Source organism: Hippocampus bargibanti, linkage group LG02, assembly GCF_051943395.1.
Source record: "Hippocampus bargibanti isolate YZ-2025 linkage group LG02, ASM5194339v1, whole genome shotgun sequence".
Lineage (NCBI taxonomy): Eukaryota > Metazoa > Chordata > Actinopteri > Syngnathiformes > Syngnathidae > Hippocampus > Hippocampus bargibanti.
The window spans coordinates 30,640,005-30,660,946 of record NC_142735.1 but is presented as its reverse complement, the minus strand read 5'-3'; the positions used below and the strand labels follow the sequence as shown (position 1 = coordinate 30,660,946).

The following is a 20,942-nucleotide window of genomic DNA, read 5'->3' as shown; positions in this document are numbered from 1 at the left end:
GGCCCACGTGGGTTTTCTCCGGGTCCTCCAGTTTCCTCCCACACTCCAAAAACATGCATGGCAGGCAGCTTGACCACTCCAAATTGTCCCTAGGTGTGAGTGTGACAGTGATTGGTTGTTTGTCTTTGTGTGTACCCTGCGATTGGCTGTCAACCAATTCAGGGTGTCCCCCGCCTGGTACCCGATGACAGCTGGGATGGGCTCCAACACCCCCCGCGACCCTAATGAGGAATAAGCGGTACGGAAAATGGATGGATAGTTTTTAAATTTGAAGTCAAAATAATAAATCGTATTGTGGTTGACATGGGACAATGACGTGGCGGGCCAGATTTGCCGGCCCCCGGGCCTTGAGTTGGACACCTGTGATGTAAGGGATTAACCAGTTGGCTGAATAGAAAGAGAGCTAGCTCGCTCGCTAGCTTGATAGATGAGCATGGAATTTCACTAGCTTTTCGGAGGCCGATTAAAATGAGGTGGCGGGCCTTGACTTGGACACCTGGGAGCTCCTGGCAAGCGCTGTCAGCACGCGGATGCCAACCCTCTGTGCGTCGGTCGTAGGAGAAGCATGATACCGCGGCGGGAAAAGCGTGACGTGATGACCTTGACCCCATGTGTTTGCGAGCGCAGCTCCTGCTGCTACGTGGCTACGCCTTTAACCACTCGGCCGACTTTGAGACGGTGCGCATGCTGAAGGAGAAGTTGTGTTACGTGGGATATGACATTGAGCAGGAGCAGCGTCTCGCCACCGAGACCACCTACCTGGTGGAGTCCTACACGGTAGGACCGCCCTTCGCCGACAGTTTTGTGTCCGTCATCGGTTGAGCTTCGGGACGGGTGAGGTCCTATCAAGGCGTCTTCTGCTGCAGCTCCCGGACGGCCGGCAGGTGATGGTTGGTGGCGAGAGGTTCAGCGCACCGGAGGCGCTCTTTCAGCCTCACCTCATCAACGTGGAGGGGGCCGGGGTGGCCGAGCTTCTCTTCAACACCATCCAGGCGGCTGACATCGATCTCAGGTACAGCGATACCTCGGTTTACGAACCCCTTGGCTTACAAACTTTTTGGTTTATGAACGTTAAATTTATGAAAATTTAACCTTGACAATACAAACAATTTTTCGGGATACACATGGAGCTGCCACAATGAGTGATGTGTTGTTCGCGAACGAGCCCGTTCTCCTAACAAGAAAATGGCAGCTGATTGTTTTTGTCCTCTATTCCCAGCCCCAGTCTTTCGTTAAAGCCACGTGATTGGTCAAGAACGAAGCAGTGAGAGGGGGGGTTAAACATTAAGGAGACAGGCAGACGACAGAGAGAGAGAGTGATAAAATGGATGCAAAACACTGAAATTTGGACTTGTTTCAACTTTGATAGTTCAAGCGCAGACTGTAGACTGCAAGGTTAACATATCCCATCACTCAGGCTCCACCTATAACCCGCACAAGCCATCTGTATACTTGATGTAAACAGCTATCAACCCAACTAAACAGACACAATTGATGAGGAACAAGGTAAAATGATCGCAGAGAAAGCACCTACAAGGGATCATTCCTCAAGATGGTGAAAGAAAAAGGCTATCAAGTGTTTAATGCTGATGAAACCGCCCACTCCATTCCATCAAGCCATCAACATCCATCAGAAAGGTAAATAAAACGACTTTATTATACAGTACAGTTTAGTTCTTTAATTATAATACCATATCACATTTATTATACATAAAACAAGGTATATTTTGTGTAGTTTTAAGGCGTAGAAAATTATTCTCATTTTAATGGTTTCCTATGGGAAATTAATGTTTGGGATACACACTTTTCGCCTCACACACACTGTCTGGGAACCAATTAAGTTCGTAAGCCAAGGTATCACTGTGGTTGATGGTCCCCAAAGGGAAATCGGTGACGGACACTCAATGGCCACTTTTGCACATGGAATGAACCCCACTGGGTTTTGCAGGGCGGACTTCTACAAACACATTGTCCTGTCTGGGGGAAGCACCATGTACCCCGGCCTCCCGTCCCGACTGGAGCGAGAGATCAAGCAGCTCTACTTGGAGAGGGTCCTGGATGGAGACACACACAAGTTGGCCGTAAGACACCACATATAGTGGCAGTGTGCACGTGACCTCCGTGTTTGAGTCGTCAATGGAGACTCGATCCAATCGGAAAAAGGGGCGGTCATCACAATTATCAAATATTTTAGTAGTGTCTGAAATGAAAAGCGTCTGCAACTTTTCCGTCGTGCGTACAACGTACAAAACGTCTCCGCACGGGTGGACGACAACTTCTTCAAGAAAAAAAAGTGTTTTTTTTTTCGCAAATCAAACATTTGCTTTATTTAATAGAGCAAACGTTTGAACGAAGATTTCGAAATCAGAATAAATTTTTCTGATTTAGAAATCTTCATTCGGTTTGGAAATTTCTTAATTTCTGTTCGTTTGGCAATTTGCATACTCGGCACGGCAGCCAATCAGAAGCCTGCTTCTTGCTTCCGTCTTTCCCGAGCGTTATAAGGCATCTGCATATCATTTTCCAAAGTAGATGCACAGAACTTCATCCTCAGAAGAAAGATTCTAAAGAAGCCAACAAAATTTATGACGCTACAAAACGTAAACGTCCATTATCCCGTGACTGAAAAGTGTACTTGAGAGTTTTGAAAGGCGCTTAGAAATTGAACGCACATTAAAAGCATCAGCGAAAGAAGAATTCACGTGGCTTGTAGCAGACGACGCAACGCAAACATTGCATTGTGGAAAATGACGAACAGTGTATGGACAAACGAACAATTGGAGCGAAATCATCAGCAAGGGATATTTACCATAAATAAAGCAAGGGAGCATTTGTGGTAGGTACATCCTTAATAAAAACAATCCTTAATACTTTGTAACAATTATTTTTTTAGCAATTATTGTGTTTAAAGTTGTGAAAAATAGGGCAGGCAACTTTATGGCCGTGCAGGCAACTTTTCAGAGTTGTCTGCTCTGGTGTCTGCTAACTTTTTGTCATGAGTTTCAGACACTGATTTTAGCTCTTCACGTGTTTTGAACCACTCCTGATGGAGACTGATACACACTTTTTTCGTTCATACATTGTAGAGGGGTTGGATCTGTACTTGGAGATCAAGTGACTCGTACGCAAAAAAAAAGTGATCATTATTCATGGGTCCTTCCAGTGTCTGAAACTCATGACAAAAAGTTAGCAGACACCCGGGCAGACAACTCTGAAAAGTTGCCTGCCCGGCCATGAAGTTGCCATCCCCATTTTTCACAACTTGAAACACAATAAAACGTCTAGTCACAAAAAACATTGTTACAAAGTATAAATGATTTTTTTTTAAATGAAGGAAGTACATACCACAAATGCTCCCTGGCTTAATTTATTGTAAATATCCCTTGCTGAAGATTTTGCTCCAGTTGTCGTTTGTCGTCATGGTGCACAATGCAATGTTTGCGTTGCGTTGTCTGCTCAAAGCCACGCAGACTCCAGTTTCTAAGCAGCTCTCAAAACGCTCAAGTACACTTTACAGTCACGGTATAGTCCAAAGCACGAAACAAGCATTTGCATACTCGGCACCGGCAGCCAATCAGAAGCCTGTTTCGTGCTTCGGACTATACCGTGACTATAAAGTGTACTTGAGAGTTTTGAGAGCTGCTTAGAAACTGGAGTCTACGTATGTGACTTGTAGCGGTTTGCTTGTAGCTTTTGCTTTATTGGGTAAAACAAACGTTTGATTTGAAAAAAAACTTTTTTTTTCTTGAAGAAGTTGATGGCCACCCGGGCCGAGATGTTTTGAAAGTAGTACACCAGACGTAAAAGTTGTACGCCCCGGGCCACCGGGCAGACGTTATTTCAAACACTGGTTCATTCACACACGCACAACTGCAACACTGCTTCATCTAACACATAAAATGCTATTTGTTTGTTTTGTTTGGAAATATGTGCCCGAGGGCCCCCTCATAGTCTTGGCTCCTGAAAGTTATCGTACTTTGTCTCTGCAGAGGTTCAAGATTCGCATCGAGGACCCCCCGCGCCGCAAACACATGGTGTTCCTGGGCGGCGCCGTGCTGGCCAACATCATGAAGGACAAGGAATCCTTTTGGCTGAGCAGGGCCGAGTATCAGGAGAGAGGCCTTGGCGTGCTGCAGAAACTGGGAGGCGGGGTTAGATAAAAGAGCCGCCAACCATGTTTTCGTTTAAAGGACAACCGACGTCTCTGGACAAGTTGTGTCCATAATTTGTAAAATGGCTTCAAATGACTTCTACTGAGCGTATTTTAATAAGATTCCACCGCATATAGCTATATTTTACGTTTTAAGACTCGGGCTGAATATTCAGGAAGTCTTGTTTTTGAGTTGGTGACAAGTCCGTACGTGACATCACTTGACCGTAAAAAAGACGCATTGTAGCGGTCCTTCCATCATGTCAATGATTTTGCTGTACTTGTTTGGTCAGGGGACCTCGTGTTGCACCCAAAAGCCGCCAGAAGAGGGCGTCCAAGCACCATATAAGGAATTTATCAGCCTGTGGAAACGGAGGTGGCCACTGGAGGTCGCCATTTTGTGCCTCTTTTTTTGGGTGAGAGATTTTCCCCCAATGTTGCCTCAAAATGGCACAAAAATTATTTAATCGATTGCAAACATGTATGCTTTCCTCTTCAGAACTATTTGAATCATATTCATAACTGGATGTGTAACAAGAAAGCGTATTCTCCGAATCTGAAGCCATTGTTTTGATTCACAAGCAATGCAAGACGTCTTGGCGTGACGTCACGAACTGGGGCGGGACTTTCTGAAAATGCCCAATTCGCAGATCAATTTTTTGCAGATTTTGGACACTTTAAGTCATTTTTATTGGTGTTTTGCATTTGACTAAAATATACTGCGTGTTTTGGGTATCTTAAATGCTATAAAACGTTTTTCTGGTGTCAGTTAAAAAAAAAAAAAAAAGTGACGTCGGTTGTCTTTTAAAATAAACCTTCATTGACAAAACTTGGAAACGGCGTGTCGATTGTTCAAAGGCTTTTACCAACATGAATAACTTTTATTACTAGTGGTGGTGGAGTGGGGGTCGTATTGTCCCGATCTCACAGTGAGTTTGGGGGTAACGAAGTATGTGCGCGGTCCGATGCTGCCTCCTGTTGGCTCAGATGAACAATTGGGGCCATTTTTTTCATTCGTCAATCTTGCCGATTCGCCCTTGCAATCCAAATGTAACCAACACGTGTGGTGGAATCGTTGACAAGAGCGGTGTCGCAGGGTGATTACGCGTTTTCAGTCACTCTCTCGTCAGGTCCTTGGCGGCCTCTGCTGACGTAATCACCCCGTGACACCGCTCTTATGGTCAACGATTACACCACAACTTTCGGCAAGGGGGGCGGGTCAAAGAAAAGATTCATCATATTGGTGGAATCCACCGAGAGAGCAAATGGTGGTAGCCCAATGAGTGAACCGAGTTTTGCTGCTCAACTGAAAAGACGAGTGGACAGCATGACCAAGAGTAAAAAGGTGCAGAAAAATCGTCGACGTTCCACAATTAAAAGGAAACAAAAAAAATAACAAACCATACCACAAAACTAAATTCGGATGGCAAAAAGAAACACGCCTTTGCGACAGGTGAAAACGTAGAAAGTCTCACTTTGGTCTCCCCGCCATTAAATGCGTGTTTCACTTCCGGAATGACGTCGCCTAAAGGACAACCGACACCGGCGGACAAGTTGCGTCCATAATTTGTAAAATCACTTCAAATGATTTCGACTGAGCGCATTTTACAAAGAATCCACCGCATATAGCTATATTTTACGTTTTAAGACTCGCGCTGAATATTCATGAAGTCTTGTTTTCGAGTTGATGACAATGCTCTAAGTGAGGTCACATTCAGAACGCCCCTGACCGAGAAGCGACACACAATGCATTTTGGGTACTTTTTTTTCGTCTGAAAACACAGTGTTGATCGCAAAATTAGAAGGAAAACTACATAACGCAATGGTGAATCATTGTGTGTCTCAGCCAATTGCGGTCACGCGCATAAAGAAGGTGTAAGTTTACACAAATTCCCAGTGGACAAATCAGCCCATTTCCAACAGAGCTTGTGCGCCATCTTGTGCATTTCTGGGTGCTACAACGGAGTCCAGATCTTCACCGGTTTCATCGCTTGTAGATGGCTGAAATTGATACAGAAGGACTTCTTTAATCGATTGCAAACATTTATGCTTTCCTCTTCAAAACTATTTGAATCATATTCATAACTGGATGACTAACAAGAAAGCATCTTCTCCGAATCTGAACTCTCTGAAGTCATTGTTTTGATTCTGGAGCAAGGCAGTTTGTGGGTGGGCCAACCTAATGTGACGTCACGAATAAGGGGGCAGGATTTTCTGTATCAGTTTTGAGCTCATTTGTGGCAGTTTTGGGACACTAAGTCCTTTTTATTGGTTTTTAGAAATATCAGCCTGTGTGTTTTGGGTATCTTAGATGCTATAAAACATTTTTTGATGTCAGTTAGGAAACAAAAATGGTGTTGGTTGTCCTTTAAGGACGAGTTATGATTGGCTCTTTGCAACGTTGTGCCAGTGTGTGGTAATTATCCGAGTTAGTCAATAGCCACTATAGGGAGCGTGTGCTAGTTGACAACCTGAAGATCATGTCGCCCTTTTTGTGGCTTAAAACACGTCACTTTTGGGTGAAAAATGTTAAAAACAATCAATAATTCCCTATCTTAGCTTTTTTCCTGTGAATTGAGGAATTTCTCAATTTTGAGAACAGAGGTTTTCGTATAAAAATCAACCACAGAAAAAGATAATTAGAATTAAGTTTTATTTATTTTTTTAACACAAAGGTAATGAAATCAAAGAAATGCAATCTCGCGGTTCACGATAATTCATTTCGCACCTTGATATTTGGGTTACATACGATTTCTGTAGTCACTCGTAAAAAAAGAAAACCAACCAAAAAAAAAGGTGAAATGTGTAAATAATATGAGTCAGTAACACGAAACGAGTGTTACGAGGCTAGTGGATCACAGTTGGTATCTGCAATTTACGTACCGCTTTCTGTGTGTCTCTTTTTAGCCACAAAGCAGCCACCGCACAGTACATTTCACGATGAGTTAAGTAACAAGGCGACAACGCCATTATCACCAAGGCACAAATTGGCCTACCTTTGTCTTTCACATTAGAGGTTGGCGCAGTGTGCTGTTGAATAGGAGCAAAATACGCACACAACACGCCCATTGTCAAACAATGGCATACAAAAAAAAAAAAAGCTTTCAAAGGGTGTTCTCGGAGTGTGTTAGTACCTTAGGCACTCAAAACGGCGCCCCGCCATGATATATATAGTCTGTCGTCCGGCACATCATGTGTTAATAACCTTTAGCGTCGGGCAGATTTTCATATAGTGCAGATAGCAATAGAAAATGTGTCACAATGGGACGAAGCGGAAGCCAAAAATGACGGCCACTGGTCATATCCGACGATCCGACGCTGGATTTGGTACGCAACCGGAGTGGGACATGGGAAAAGGAACCGGATGAGACAGTGGGACGTCTCAAATTTCACATCGGAATACTTGAGCCGCTTTGTCCACACTTGATCCTGTTCTGACCAACTGACGGAACAAGTGCCTCCCATCCCATCGGCCCCCCGGCGTGACGACTACATGACGTCCACGAAGAACTCGCTGGGGTTGCCCATGGCGAGGTGGAAGGACTGGCGGGAGGCGGTCAGCTCGGGGGGCACGGAGCCCAAGTCGCGGGTGGGCGGGGCGCCGGGGGGTCCGGCCGAACTCGAAGAGAGGGCAGGCGGCAGCGTCGGGTGCATGGCCGCCGCTGGCAGTGGCGGCGGTGGGGCGTGCGGAAGAGCGTGGGCGCCCGCCATGGCCGGGTGCTGGGGGACCATCATCACCATCATGGGGTTGAACGGCATGATGCCTGGCGGGTAGGGGGACATGTGTGGGGGCGCGGGCATGCGGTGATGATGCGAGCGCTGGGAGGAGGCGTGGCTGTGCTCGCTGGGAGCGGCCGAGCCGTGACCCCGCCTCAGACTGCTGCGGGTGGAGTATTCCGATTCGCTGCCGCTGCCGGAGCGCGAGTCACCCCCGCCGCCGTCCCCTCCACAGAGAGACTTCTCCTCGCCGGCAGCCGTGCTACTGGGGCCTTTGCCGGTGCGGCGCCGCTCGCCTTCGCTTCGCGTCGACCCGCTGCTTCGGCTGCCTGAGGACAGATGGATGACGACAACGTCACAACAATGGTCTTAGAGGGAAGGGTTTTGGGGCTACCTTTATTTTGAAGTCCTTGTCAAATTCTGCCACAGCGACTGTGTGGTGCCATCAAGCTGATTTCGTCAACGACTCAAATACAGTGATACCTCGGCTTACGAACACTTTAGCTAACGAACTTTTCGCCTTACGCACGTTAGACACGCGGGAATATAATCTTGGCATAGGAACTATTTTTCGGGAAACACACTGAGCACCACAATGAGTGATGTGTCGTTCGTGAACGAGCCGGTTCTTTGAGCTGAATCACTGAAGTGAATGAAGCTGGAAATGGCAGCCGAATTTTTCCCCCCTCTTTTCCCCGCCCCCAGTCTTCGGTTAAAGCCGCACATGATTGGTCGCGATCCGTGGTAGAGGAGGGAGGGGACACATGCAGCTAAACAGAACACAATTGATGTGGAACTAGGTGAAATTATCGCAGAGAAAGCACGGCAACTTCACTCGGATATCGTCAAGAGGCAACCTGGAAGTTCGTCATCCATTGATGATTTCAAGGCTAGCCGCGGATGGTTCGAGAACTTTAAACGTCGTCCCGAGATTTATAGTGTCATTCGTCATGTTGAAGCAGCCAGTTATGATGATAAAGCTGCCAAAGCTTACAAGGAATCATTCCTCAAGATGGTGGAAGAAGAAGGCTACGTTCCTCATCAAGTGTTTAATGCTGATGAAACCAGCCTTTTTTGGAAAAAGATGCCTAATCGGACTTTCATTACAAAGGAAGAGAAGTCAGTCCCTGGGCATAAGCCTATGAATGATAGGCGAACCCTTCTTCCTACAGTCCTTATGGAATGTGACTTTTCCCTCCCACCTCCTCCCACTCCATTGCCCACATTTATTAGACATAAAAAGGTATATTTTGTGTAGTTTTAAGGCTTAGAAAATTAGAAAGTAGAAAATGATGTTTTATGGGGACATGGGAACAGATTATTCTCATTTTGATGGTTTGCTATAGGAAACTAATGTGTGGAATACACACTTTTCGACTAACACACACTTTCTGGGAACCAATTAAGTTCGTAAGCCAAGGTATCACAGCATACTAATTTTCTGTTCCTATTTGAGCTTGTAGATGGCAGCACTTGGCACACGCAGGTAACAGCGCTACCGCGCAATGTATTCATTCTACACGCGGGCCAGACGTTTTTGATTTTGTGATGGAGGCTGCGGGACGAATGATCAACAGACCACGGGCCGCATTTGGCCCCCCGGGCTTGACTTTGGACATGTCTGTCCGAGAAGTTTACCCAAATCAACAAAGCCAGACCCAAGCTGTCTGTCGCTTACCTTCGCTGTGCTGACTGCCAGTGCTTCCCGGAGTGTAGCTGTAGCTGGTGAGCTCGTGGTAGGGCGGAGGCTGGCTGGAATACGGATGGCCGGCGTAGGGCTGATAAGGGAACGTGTGCATCACGGGCCACGGCGAAGCTCCGGGTAGGGGCAGTGGGGCCAAGGTGTCCTGATCTGAGGCCCCACTGGAGCCATCGTTGTCATTCAGGGACAGGTTAGCCATGTCTATGCGCCAAAAGGAGCAAGGGTGTCAATCGCTTGGAAAGCGTAGCTCGGCGTGCGGTATTTGCGCACCGCCAAGATCTTAAAAGGTGTCTGGCCACTTCCAAAAAGTTGGTGGGGGGCGGGTCATAAAGCAATCTAACGCATGCAGGGAAGACACTACTTACAATTGTCACAGTCGCTCAAGTCTCCAAAGACATAATAGCATTGTTCCGAGAAGGTGATCTTGTTGACAGTGTGACGGATGAAGCCGGCCTTCAGCAGATTGCTGGCATACTTCCTGGCTTCGCGGCGGTCCTGGAATCCTTCGATGTGGTGAAATAGCCACTCCACCACGTCCGAGCCTGCTCACACATGCGTCGAAAATTAAGATCGGCGTCGCAAAAAAGAGCCGACGTGTTAGAAGGGGGTCGGGTTTAGAGACATGCAGCAGCACACTTTGACGAGAGCGCGACGGAGAAACAAACGACATGGTGGAAAGTAGAAAGGTGAGAAAAAGGATAGGAAATAATTGAAATTTGGACTCATTTCAACTTGGTTGAAAGGAGAAATACGATCAACCCCCTCAATGCTGAGACTTTGTTTTTCCTTCATGCCAATCTTTGCCAAAGACGAGCAAAAACTTGGAACTGGATGTTCCTTTTTTCTTTTTGTTTGACAAATTTTAATGTATCATTTGTTGTATGGTAATCAAAGCTTACTTATACTGCAAATAGTTAAAAGCTTATAAATACAGGTAACATCCGACTTACGGCCACGACCGCCAGACCCGCGATGACAACACTGACATTATGTGCCACCGCCTCTTTGAGACAGTTCGTTCTCACCGGCGACCTAGAACCGTGGCGTCCGAATCCGGTCGTTTGCAAGTCATTTTAACACCAAGTCTTTAACATTTTGAATGGATTTCAACTTACGACCATTTTAACTTGTGACCGTTTAGTCGGAACGGGAACCCGGTCGTAAAGCGGATGTTACCTGTATACACAGAGATTGGAAATTTTTATGAACCTTGTTTTGAGATGGGTCTTTGTTTTTGTACTTTATATTTATTTTTTTGCGCAGTCTGTGTTTAGTATGTTCAGAAGAATAGGACTAAAGCCATACAAATAAAAAAAATAGAATATATTTTTACATTACAACTTTGTTTTACATATAATTTGACGCAATTTTTGGGAGTAAATTAATTTAAACAACAACAAAACTGAGGAGCCATTTGGGAGCCGAAAGAGCCAGCCGGCTCTTTTGAGTGAGCCGTGCCGAAATAAGTCTAAAAAGAGCTCCAATTCCCATCACTAATTCATTTGCTCAGGCGGTCAGTCCTGAAAAGAAATACAAACCGACAAAAACATATGCGTTTGAAAATTAGGGGAAATGGGAAACAACAGGTTGATTCGAACGGTTAAAAAGAAAATAAACATATATACAGTTTTATTTTATTACTCCGCATGAGTCAACTGCAGGTGATACCAATTTAACAGATGTTTTCAGTCAAGCGCTCAACACATCCGCAGTTTTCCCCCCGCCCCCATCTTTCCCCCATTGCGAAATCACAAGGTTTTAATTCCCGGAACGCAAGTCATGTGATGCGCGGAGGTCCGCCGACCTCTTACCGAGGAAAGCGTTGGGGATAGTGATTTTGAGCCACATGCGATCCCTGACTTCCAGGCCAGACTCGGGTGACGCCATGGCCTTGGCCACGGAGGCCATGTCGGAGTGCAGGGACAAATTGAAGTCGTCGAACCCTGCAGAGAAAAAAAAATACATCAACAAAGACAACTGCAGGGAAGTGCGCTTGCGCGGTTTCACGTAAAGATGGCTAGTGAGAAAAAAATGGTTGTTGCAAAAAAAGCCATCAAGACAGCAGAAGGCTTTTGAGTCGCTGAAGCCAAGTAACCGTATTTCCCGGAGTATAAGGCGTGCCCAAAAGCCTTTAATTCCTTCCAAAGATGACACTGCGCCTTATGTGAAGTAATATTGAGTCACACAGGGTCTCGCAACGACTGTAGCAGCCACGACTACATATATATTATTATATTTAATTCATGTTTATTATCTGATATTTTTATTATTATTCATGTTTATTATTGTTCTTCAACAAGATCTTGGATGGTGAGCAGATGCCTGAAGAATGGAGACAAAGTGTACTGGTGCCCATTTTTAAGAACAAAGGAGATGTGCAGAGTTGTAGTAACTACAGAGGAATAAAGTTGATGAGCCAGCCAATGAAACTCTGGGAAAGAGTAGTTGAAGCTGGACTAAGAGCAGAAGTGAACATTTGGGAGCAGCAGGATGGCTTCATGCCAAAAAAAGTACGACAGATGCAGTGTTTGCTTAAAGAATGCTGAGAGAGAAGTACAGAAGGTCAGAAGGAATTGCGCTGTGTCTTTCTTTGTAGATCTGGAAAAAGCGTATGACAGGGTGCCCAGAGAAGAGCTGTGGTATTGCATGAGGAAGTCTGGAGTGACAAAAAGTATGTCAGAGCAGTGCAAGACATGTATCATGACTGTAAGGCAGTTGTGAGGTGTGCTGTCGGTGTGACGGAGGAATTCAAGGTGGAGGTGGGACTCCACCAGGGGTCAGCTCTGAGCCCCTTCTTGTTTGCTATGGTGATGGACAGGCTGACAGACGGTGTTCGACAAGACTCTCCTTGGACCATTATGTTTGAAGATGACATTGTGATCTGTAGCGAGAATAGGGAACAGGTGAGGGAGAAACTGCCAGGCAGGAGACGGAGAGGAAGACCAAAGAGGAAGTTTATGGATGTTATCAAAGAGGAGATGAAGGTGGCTGGTGTGAGAGAAGAGGATGCACAAAACCGGGTTAGATGGAGGACACTGATTCGCTGTGGCGACCTATGAAGGGAAAAGCCGAAAGTAAAATAAGATTTATATTATGTTTGGAAAACTTTTTTCATTCATTGTCAGTTTGGTGCGCCTTATGTATGGAAAAACTTTGAAAATACACCATTCATTGGGGGTGTGCCTTGTACACCGAAAAATACGGTAAAATTGAATCTCACGTTCGGTCTCCGTGACCGAGGAGGAGGAGGTGATTGTGCTGAGGGAGGAGCTGCCTGGGAAGGCCGGGTAGGCGCCAGTCATGGCAACAGAATGGCTGACCCACGCCGCCGGGTCAATGGGCCGGATAGGTTCATCTGCACAGCAAAAATGCGCGGCGGTCAATGAAAGAAAATACCCCCGCCTTCGCACGCGTTCGACAACCGGCCACTTACTCCTCGGCAGCGTGAAATAGCCTTGGGGGGAAGGGTCCCAGCACTTGGCCACCGTGAGGATGATGGGCCTGCCGAGCAAACGCAGACAATGGATGCGGTTCATCGGCGCGGCTCGTCGCTTCACGACGCCGCCATCAACTCACCCCGGCTTGTGCACAATCTCCCTCAGCACGCGAACTGCGTCGTCGTTGCTCATGTTCTCAAAATTGATGTCGTTGACCTTGCAGCGGAAAAAAAAAATCCCGCAAAAATAAAGCCAACGGTTCTTTCTGCGTTGGTGAAACTCGCAATGCCATTTGTCGCCTCACCTGTAACAACATGTCGCCGGGTTCAATGCGTCCGTCCGCTGCCACTGCCCCCCCCTTCATGATGGAGCCAATGTAGATGCCGCCGTCGCCCCTTTCGTTGCTTTGGCCCACAATGCTGATGCCCAGGAAGTTGTACTTCTCTACACAGTGGGAAAAGCAAAGGAATGGAAAATCCCCTTTACAATCCTGCCCACTACAAATCACAGGTGTCAAAGTCAAGGCCCAGGGGCCAAATCTGGCCCGACACATCATTTTATTCGGCCAGCAAAAGCATTTAAAAATGTTCCCAAATTTGTTTTTTTTTTCTTTGGGTGCCGTTGGGGCGCTGGCCATGACCTCTGGCAGTGTTTTTCCCCTTCCAGGGGCCGGGGCAGCATTTCTCTTTTTTTCCACGTTAGCGCTTTGTGCAAGTCGCGACGGATACAATGTGCTAGCTTTGGCCAGTATGCGCTTATCACTAGCGGCTCGTGATACTATGATTGACTCATGACGAGCCAATCATGTAACTAGCCAATCATAAGTTTATTGTCACACATACATAATTTGTGTTGTCATATTTGTTTTTAGTTTTTTTTAACTTTATGTTACTTCCGGGTTGAGTGAATGCTGGCGCGTGTGGCTGCCGCTTCTCACCCTCAGAAAAAATATCCTGCGACTGTAAAGTGTCCTTGTGAGTTTTGAAAGGCCCTTATAAATGAAATGTATTATGATTAGAAATCAAGCACGTCAAGTGCCATGCTCATCGAGAGGAAACCGTAACCACAATGTGGTCCGCGGCAAAACAACTTGCAAAAAATCGTGACAACAACAGGAAGATGCCTACCCATGTTCAGGGTGACCGTGATGATGTTCAAGGACATTGTGGAATCTGTCACACTGCTGAAAGAAGAAGCCTAAAACAGGAAATAACTTTTCTCAAATTAAAAGAATGACAACGTGACAAAGGTTATTGGGCTGCGAGCCGCTACCCTCTCCAGGCGTGGGGGGCGCTGTTTCCTGCGTCGCCGATGCCTTTTCAAGAGTCTGGAGGCTGTGCTCTGTTCAGTCGCACTGCTGAACCTAAAGAACGACGAGTCCAACATAGGGGAGTGGCGTTCATGAGAATTTCTCTGCGGCAAGGTAGGCGCCTCACCTGCTCATGGTATCATCGTCCTCCGAATCGCAGAAGCTTGTTGTTTCCAGCTCACTGCTCATCATGGTGCTGGAGCTCTCGTACCCGGCCAGGTGCCGCTCCAGGCGACTTTGGCCGTTCATGCGAGATCCTGAAAAAGGAAGTGACGCGACATTTTATTTTAAACGGCGTTCTTTGATTGGAGCGACGGAGGCGCACCGCATCTTGGTAGCTCACCGTGTTGCTCAGCGCTCTCCCTGTGCCGAGGTCTCTCTCTCCTGAAGGAAACCACAGACTCCGTTTCAGTCTGCTCATCCAGAGTTTCCACGCTACCCGTCGCGTTGGGGCTGCGGGAGAAAAAAAAATTAGTCTTGGGTCAAGTCCAGTCGCACAGCGGCTCATCTAGCGACCTTTCTGAGAGAAAAGTCATCATTTGATGATGGGGTTAAAAACTTGATGGGGCCGACATCCCCCTGCCAACTTCAAAAGTGCCGGTTTATCAAAGTAATTTGAGGTCACTTAAAGGACAACCGACACCTCTGGACAAGTTTTATCCATAATTTGTAAAATCACTTCAAATGACTTCTACTGAACGCATTTTACAAAGATTCCAGCGCATATATTTTACGTTTTAAGACTCGCGCTGAATATTCAGGAAGTCTTGTTTTCGAGTTGATGACGACCTCCTACGTGACGTCACGGAGGGAACTCCCCTGTCCGAGAAAGCGACACAAAATGCATTTGTTTGGTCTGAAAATATCATGCTGATCCGTGTTGATGGCGAAATTACAAGGAAAACTAAATAAATAATGCAATGGCGAATCGCTGTGTTGCAGCCAATTGCGGTGACATGCATGAAGAATGTGTAAGTTGACACAAATTCTCAGCGGACAAATCAGCCCATTTCCAACGGAGCTTGTGCGCCATCTTGTGCAATTTCTGAGCACTATTTTGGAGTCCAGAGAGCAAGAATTCATACAGAAGGACTTCTTTAATCGATTGCAAACATTGATGCTTTCCTCTTCAGAACGATTTGAATCATATTCATAACTGGATGAGTAACAAGAAAGCATCTTCTCCGAATCTGAACTCTCTGAAGCCATTGTTTTGATTCTGGAGCAAGGCAGTGTGTGACTAATAGTGGCGTCACAAACAAAGGGGTGGGACTTTCTGAATCTGCCCAGTTCCAAGCTCATTTTGTGGCAGTTTTGGGACACTTTGTCATTTTTATTGGTGTTTTGCATTTGACTAAAAATATCAGCGAGCGTGTTTTGTTTATTTTAGATACTATGAAACATTTTTCTGATGTCAGTTAGGAAATAAAAAATGGTGTCAGTCGTCCTTTAAATGAACAAAATAACCAAAATTGAAAAACGTATTTTCCATCATGAATAAAAATGAAAACAATATGCTTAAAAAAACATGCAATACATGTCAAACTCAAGGCTTGGGGGTCAAATGTGTCCCGGCACATCACTATAAGCAGCCCGCGAAATTAAAGACGACAACGTGCACACAATACCTGCTAAAATGTGTATCACCAGTTTCTTATTACCAAACGCCTCATTACGGCAGTGGCAAGCCGTGCATTTCACATGTAGGCCCTCAGTTGTGCTATGTCTGAATTAATCCAACCCTTCACAACGATTATTTAATAATAATAATACATTTCATTTAAAAGCACCTTTCAAAACTCTCAAGGACACTATACAACCACAGGATATTCGACTATACAACCTTTACTGCAGCTACAGCTGCGCCTGTGACTCATATAAAAAGGGTGTTATGATTTACTACATGTCCACTAGAGCAGGAGTGTCAAACAATTTTTTGCTGTGGGCCACATTGTAGTTCTGGTTTCCTCTCGGGGGGTGTTATAGATTTGGAGAAGTTATTAGAATGTTTAATCCACGTCCACATATGAAAAACAGAGCACACAACAAATTAACGAATGACTAATTTTCAAATCTGAAGTCAAGAATAATGACTGTTATTGTGGTTGATATGGGACAATTTGAAATTTTGGTTCGGACTTTCGCAAGCATCATGAAATTTTACAAGTTTGATTTGCTTTCGCCAGCTAAATAAAGTTTTGCCCCCGGGCCTTGACTTTAACATCTGTGCACTAGAAGGTAGCGTTAGCCAGGAAATAAACCTTGGTGTCCCAACTCAAAATCTGATTGGTTCAAGAAAGACTTTTATCAACGCTTATTTGATGCTACAAGGCCCGCAAAACTGATGGTGAAGGCGTCTGGGTCGATTTCTGACCCTGGTAAAAAAATGATGGCTGAAATGGGATTGGTACAATGCTTGAATACGAAAACACACATCTGGAAGCAGCACAGCACGGGAAAGAAAATACAGTGATACCTTGTCTTACGAACTTAATTGGATCCCAGACAGCGTGTAAGGCAAAAAGTGTGTATCCCATAAAACCAATTTCCCATAGGAAACCATTAAAATGAGAATAATCCGTTCCCAGGTCCCCGTAAAACATAATTTTCTACTTTCTAATTTTCTAAGCCTTAAAACTACACGAAATATACCTTACTTTATGTATCATAAATGTGGTATGGTATTAGAATTAAAGTAATAAACTGTACTAGATAATAAAGTCTATCTTTGTGATGGTCGTTGATGGCTTGATGGAATGGAGTGGCCGGTTTCATCAGCATTAAACACTTGATGAGGAACGTCGCCTTCTTCTTTCACCATCTTGAGGAATGATCCTTTGTAGGTGCTTTCTCTGTGATCATTTCACCTTGTTCCTCATCAATTGTGTCTGTTTAGCTGGGTTGATAGCTTTTTGTGCGGGTTATTTGTGGAGACTGATTGATGGGATGTTTTAACCTTGCAGTCTACACTCTGCCTTTGAACTATCAAAGTTGAAACGAGTCCAAATTTCACTGTTTTCTATCCATTTTGTCACTCTCTGTCGTCTGCCTGTCTGCCACCTCTCCTCACTGCTGCGTTCTTGACCAATCACGTAGCTTTAACCGAAGACTGGAGGCGGGGAATAGAGGACAAAACCATGTCGGCTGCCATTTCATTTTTGGGAGAATGGCTTCACTCTCTCTCTGTCTGTAAACCCCCCCCCCCCTCACTGCTGCGTTCTTGAACAATCACATGGCTTTAACCGACGACTGGGGGCGGGGAATAGAGGACCAAAACAAGCCGGCTGCCATTTTCTTGTTAAAACGTTCTCGTTCACAAATGACACATCACTCATTGTGGCAGCTCCGTGTGTATCCCGAAAAATAGTTCGTATGCCAAGGTAAATTTTTCAAAAATGTAACGTTCGTAAACCGAAAAGTTCGTAAGCCAAGGGGTTTGTAAACTGAGGTATCACTGTAAATAAAAGGAAGCTGAAAGACAATTTGGCACTATTTCATAAGAATTGACGGACAAAATATCATGAACATCAGTCTGTGATTCAGATTGTTTTAGGCCGGCGGCAAAAATGAGTTTGACACTTGTGATGGAAGAAAATACATTTTTGGCTTTGCCAGTCGATATCATACTCGAACTTTCGGAGTTCATTTTAAATTCCTTACTGAAAGGATGGCGGTCTGGAGTCCCCAATGCCCCCAGTTCTCTCGGCAGGCGGGGGCGGCAGTGGCGGCGGTGGGGGCGACGGCTGGCTGGACGTCTCCACAGAGGGGAGAGCCACCGGAGCCACTGGCTCTGCCGGCGGAGCATCCGAAGACACCAGCTGATGTTAAAAACAAAGGCCAAGTCATCAATTATCCAGGAGGGTAGAGGAGTTACAAGAACAATCAAGAGGTAAGATGGACATTTTTGAGGAACACATAAGTACGATTTTGACAGGCTGTTTACTGGACAGGAGGTCGGCTTTCTTCAAGTCCACTAAATGGAGTTTAGCACCCCCCCTCCCACATTAGCCCCACCCTCCAACACGCTCGCTCACCCACCCAAAGGCAGCGTGAGCTGTTTTTTTGGTCTCCCTCCACCTCTCTTCGTGTGCGGCTCACATAACCCCCCCCCCCCCCCCCCTGGGTCTATTCATTTTAAAGCGCTCCCTCTCTTCATTCTTATGCACTTAACAGATGCTTGAGCCTCAAACCTGCTCAACCGGGCCACATTGGCTTGCTGTCTCTCCTTGAAACGTTAGATCCTGGCTTGGCGACAGGGAAGCCGATGATGAAGGAAGAAGTCGCGCTGGTCAACAACCTCCTCATCCTTCTGCTATGACTCTCAATTTGTTTCTCGCAAGTAGACGGTCCAGTTAAGCTGAGCTCAGGGTCAGGTATAATCCCCCCCCAAAAAAAATCCCTTCCAAATATTGGAATCAGCCTTAAAAAAAATCATTCATAGTTGTGACCAACATGTCGTTAGTTCTCCCTCACACTGGAGAAAAGTTTTAAGAACACACGACAGATTAGGGGTATTTTTGGTGTGGGAAAATAGCATTTGAAAAAGAATACATACCCAGGACACCACACGTCCATTAAAACACGGCAGCTTGGCACCATCATCCGAAATCTCTTCCTTAACCACGCTGAAACAAGACACAAAAGATCAAAAAAGATCCCATTCGCTTTTTTCTCATAATAGTCGCGGGGCACGCTGGAGCCCATCCCAACTGTCTTCGGGGAGTAGGCGGGGGACACCCTGAACCGGTTGCCACTGTAGAAAACTCAGTAGATCACGTGATCCTCTGCAGTCTGATTAGCATGAAAATGTGACTGACAGTGAGGAGCTTAGATGTGAAGGGAAAAAGGGGGGTACTGACACCCCCCCCCCCCAAAAAAAAAAAAAAACAGGACATTGTCCGGGGGGTGGGGGGACATGCCCCCCCCCCCTCTACAATGTAATGGTGATGTTTGCAGCTCCTCGCGGGGAGGGGGGGCAACTTTTCGCTTGTGATTTCATCGCCAACTTTTTTTTCTTAGCAAATTCGAGAACGCGGAGTGGAACTCACCCGAAGTCCTGGTCCATCGATTTGAAGAAGAACTTGTAGTTGGGCTTGTTCAAGACTTGCTTGAAATCCATCAGGGTGATGGTTTCGGCACCGATGGGAATCTTGACCAAATACGGGGTCTCCTCTTCATCAATGTGATAAATGATTTTGGTTTCCGCCATGTTGGCGAGCTTTCGCGGTCCTCGCCGAAGTCGCCAACAAGAGTTGCAGCGGGCTAACCCTTCGCGAGCTAGCTGGCTGGCTGGCTAACCAGACGGCAGAGGTGAAACGATGGCGGCTGCTCAGATTTCTTTTTCACTCTTTTCTCGTTTCCTTCACTCGACCCCCACCCTCGTCTCGTCGCCGTTTCGCCGCCAACCCAAGTCGACACTCACATTTTACCGACAACGACGGACGACTAGGCACATTTAAGCGAGCCGACGACGGAGCAAATTTACCCCCAACAAAAACACACGGGGAAGGGAAGGGAAGCGAAGGGAATGGAAGGGGCGGTGTGGGGCCTGGGGGGGGTTCAGTCGAAAACTTTTCACCACTTTTTTTTGCGCGAGCCAACGCGGCGTGTGATGTCATCACGCACGCCCAATTTTTCATTACGCACGCTCCCCACCACGATCGCCCCCTTCTCATGAAACACTTTTTTTTGCCGATGGGGTAATCAATTAATTGAAATGAAACTAGCGTCATCAACAGACCCTATCCCGTAATGTTAAAAAAGTTACTTGTCTATAATAAATGAATAAACAAATAAATAGACGATGTTGTGTAACCTATCATGAAATTATATGAAAACTTCTTTTCCTTTCGGCTTTTCCCTTCAAAGGGTCGCCACGTCGAACCAGTGTCCTCCATCTTTTCATTCGCATGTTTGTTTTGGCCAAGCTTTTTAATTTTGGATTATTTGTTTTTTTACAGCGTACTATCACAACAGTCACTTGTTGACAACGAAGCGAATTAAATTTCCCAAAGCCCTGGTTGGAAAAGCAATGCCATGTGATAATTTGCAGCCAGTGATAGGCAAGCGGACGTGTCATAACTAACATGTTGAGTGGCGTGTGTCTTGCTCTCTATTGCAGAGGCTCCGTCGAACCCTTGAGACCGATTCACTGAATCCTAGGTGTTGATCAAACCAAATTTAAGAAACACTGCACATGACAGTTTGTGATGAAATTATATGAAAACACAAGATAGAAGATGCACAGCGCAGGAATAAAACTCGATACCCGGGGGCCATATCTGGCCCGCCACACCATTTTATGTGGTCACCGAAAGCGTCTCAAAGCTGTCACCATCCATGATCCTTTCTCAAATGTCTACCAATTTTTTTAAATTCTCGCGTACAATAAGAAATAAACTCTAAGGCAAGGGAGTCAAAGTCATTTTTTTGCGGCGGGCCACATAGTAGTTATGGTTTCCTCTCAGGGGGCCGTTATGAATTTGAGGAAACCATTAGAATGTTTCATCTCCTCCACATATTATCAACAGAGTGCACAATAAATTAATGAATAACTAGTTTTCACATCTGAATTCAAGAATAATCACTGTTATTGTGGTGTACATATGACAATTTGAAATTTCGTTT

The 20,942-nt window shown here is 45.7% G+C and overlaps 2 protein-coding genes across 2 annotated transcripts in view; one reads left to right on the top strand and one right to left on the bottom strand.

Moving 5' to 3' along the window:
• LOC148902402 (actin-related protein 2) overlaps positions 1-5,242 on the top strand; it is a 12,434-nt gene extending 7,192 nt beyond the window's left edge. Inside the window, exons 6-9 of the mRNA XM_088990911.1 lie at positions 628-777; positions 867-1,012; positions 1,949-2,081; positions 3,990-5,242. Of these exons, the coding sequence (XP_088847037.1) occupies positions 628-777; positions 867-1,012; positions 1,949-2,081; positions 3,990-4,160 (600 nt within the window). The 3' untranslated portion in view covers positions 4,161-5,242. The remainder of the gene's footprint in view (positions 1-627; positions 778-866; positions 1,013-1,948; positions 2,082-3,989) is intronic.
• A 1,542-nt stretch (positions 5,243-6,784) lies between these two features.
• On the bottom strand, positions 6,785-19,875 carry dvl2 (dishevelled segment polarity protein 2). The gene is made up of 15 exons (XM_088990908.1): positions 19,364-19,875; positions 18,871-18,940; positions 17,976-18,133; positions 14,659-14,768; positions 14,443-14,572; positions 14,279-14,369; positions 14,134-14,203; positions 13,311-13,450; positions 13,146-13,222; positions 13,003-13,070; positions 12,790-12,924; positions 11,381-11,512; positions 9,935-10,111; positions 9,546-9,770; positions 6,785-8,196 (listed from the first exon to the last, which is right to left on the bottom strand). The coding sequence occupies exons 1-15, from the start codon at positions 19,522-19,524 to the stop codon at positions 7,640-7,642; spliced, it is 2,301 nt and encodes a 766-aa protein (XP_088847034.1). The 5' UTR covers positions 19,525-19,875; the 3' UTR covers positions 6,785-7,639.
• Positions 19,876-20,942: the final 1,067 nt, after the last annotated feature.

Excerpts from the sequence above, each read along its gene's own strand:
- dvl2 (XM_088990908.1), bottom strand. The coding sequence starts at position 19,524 with ATGGCGGAAACCAAAATCATTTATCACATTGATGAAGAGGAGACCCCG. Across the intron at positions 18,134-18,870 it reads ATGGACGTGTGGTGTCCTGG|CTGGTGTCTTCGGATGCTCC; the intron begins GTATGTATTCTT and ends TTTTAACATCAG. Across the intron at positions 14,204-14,278 it reads GCCCCCCACGCCTGGAGAGG|GCTTCTTCTTTCAGCAGTGT; the intron begins GTAGCGGCTCGC and ends TTCCTGTTTTAG.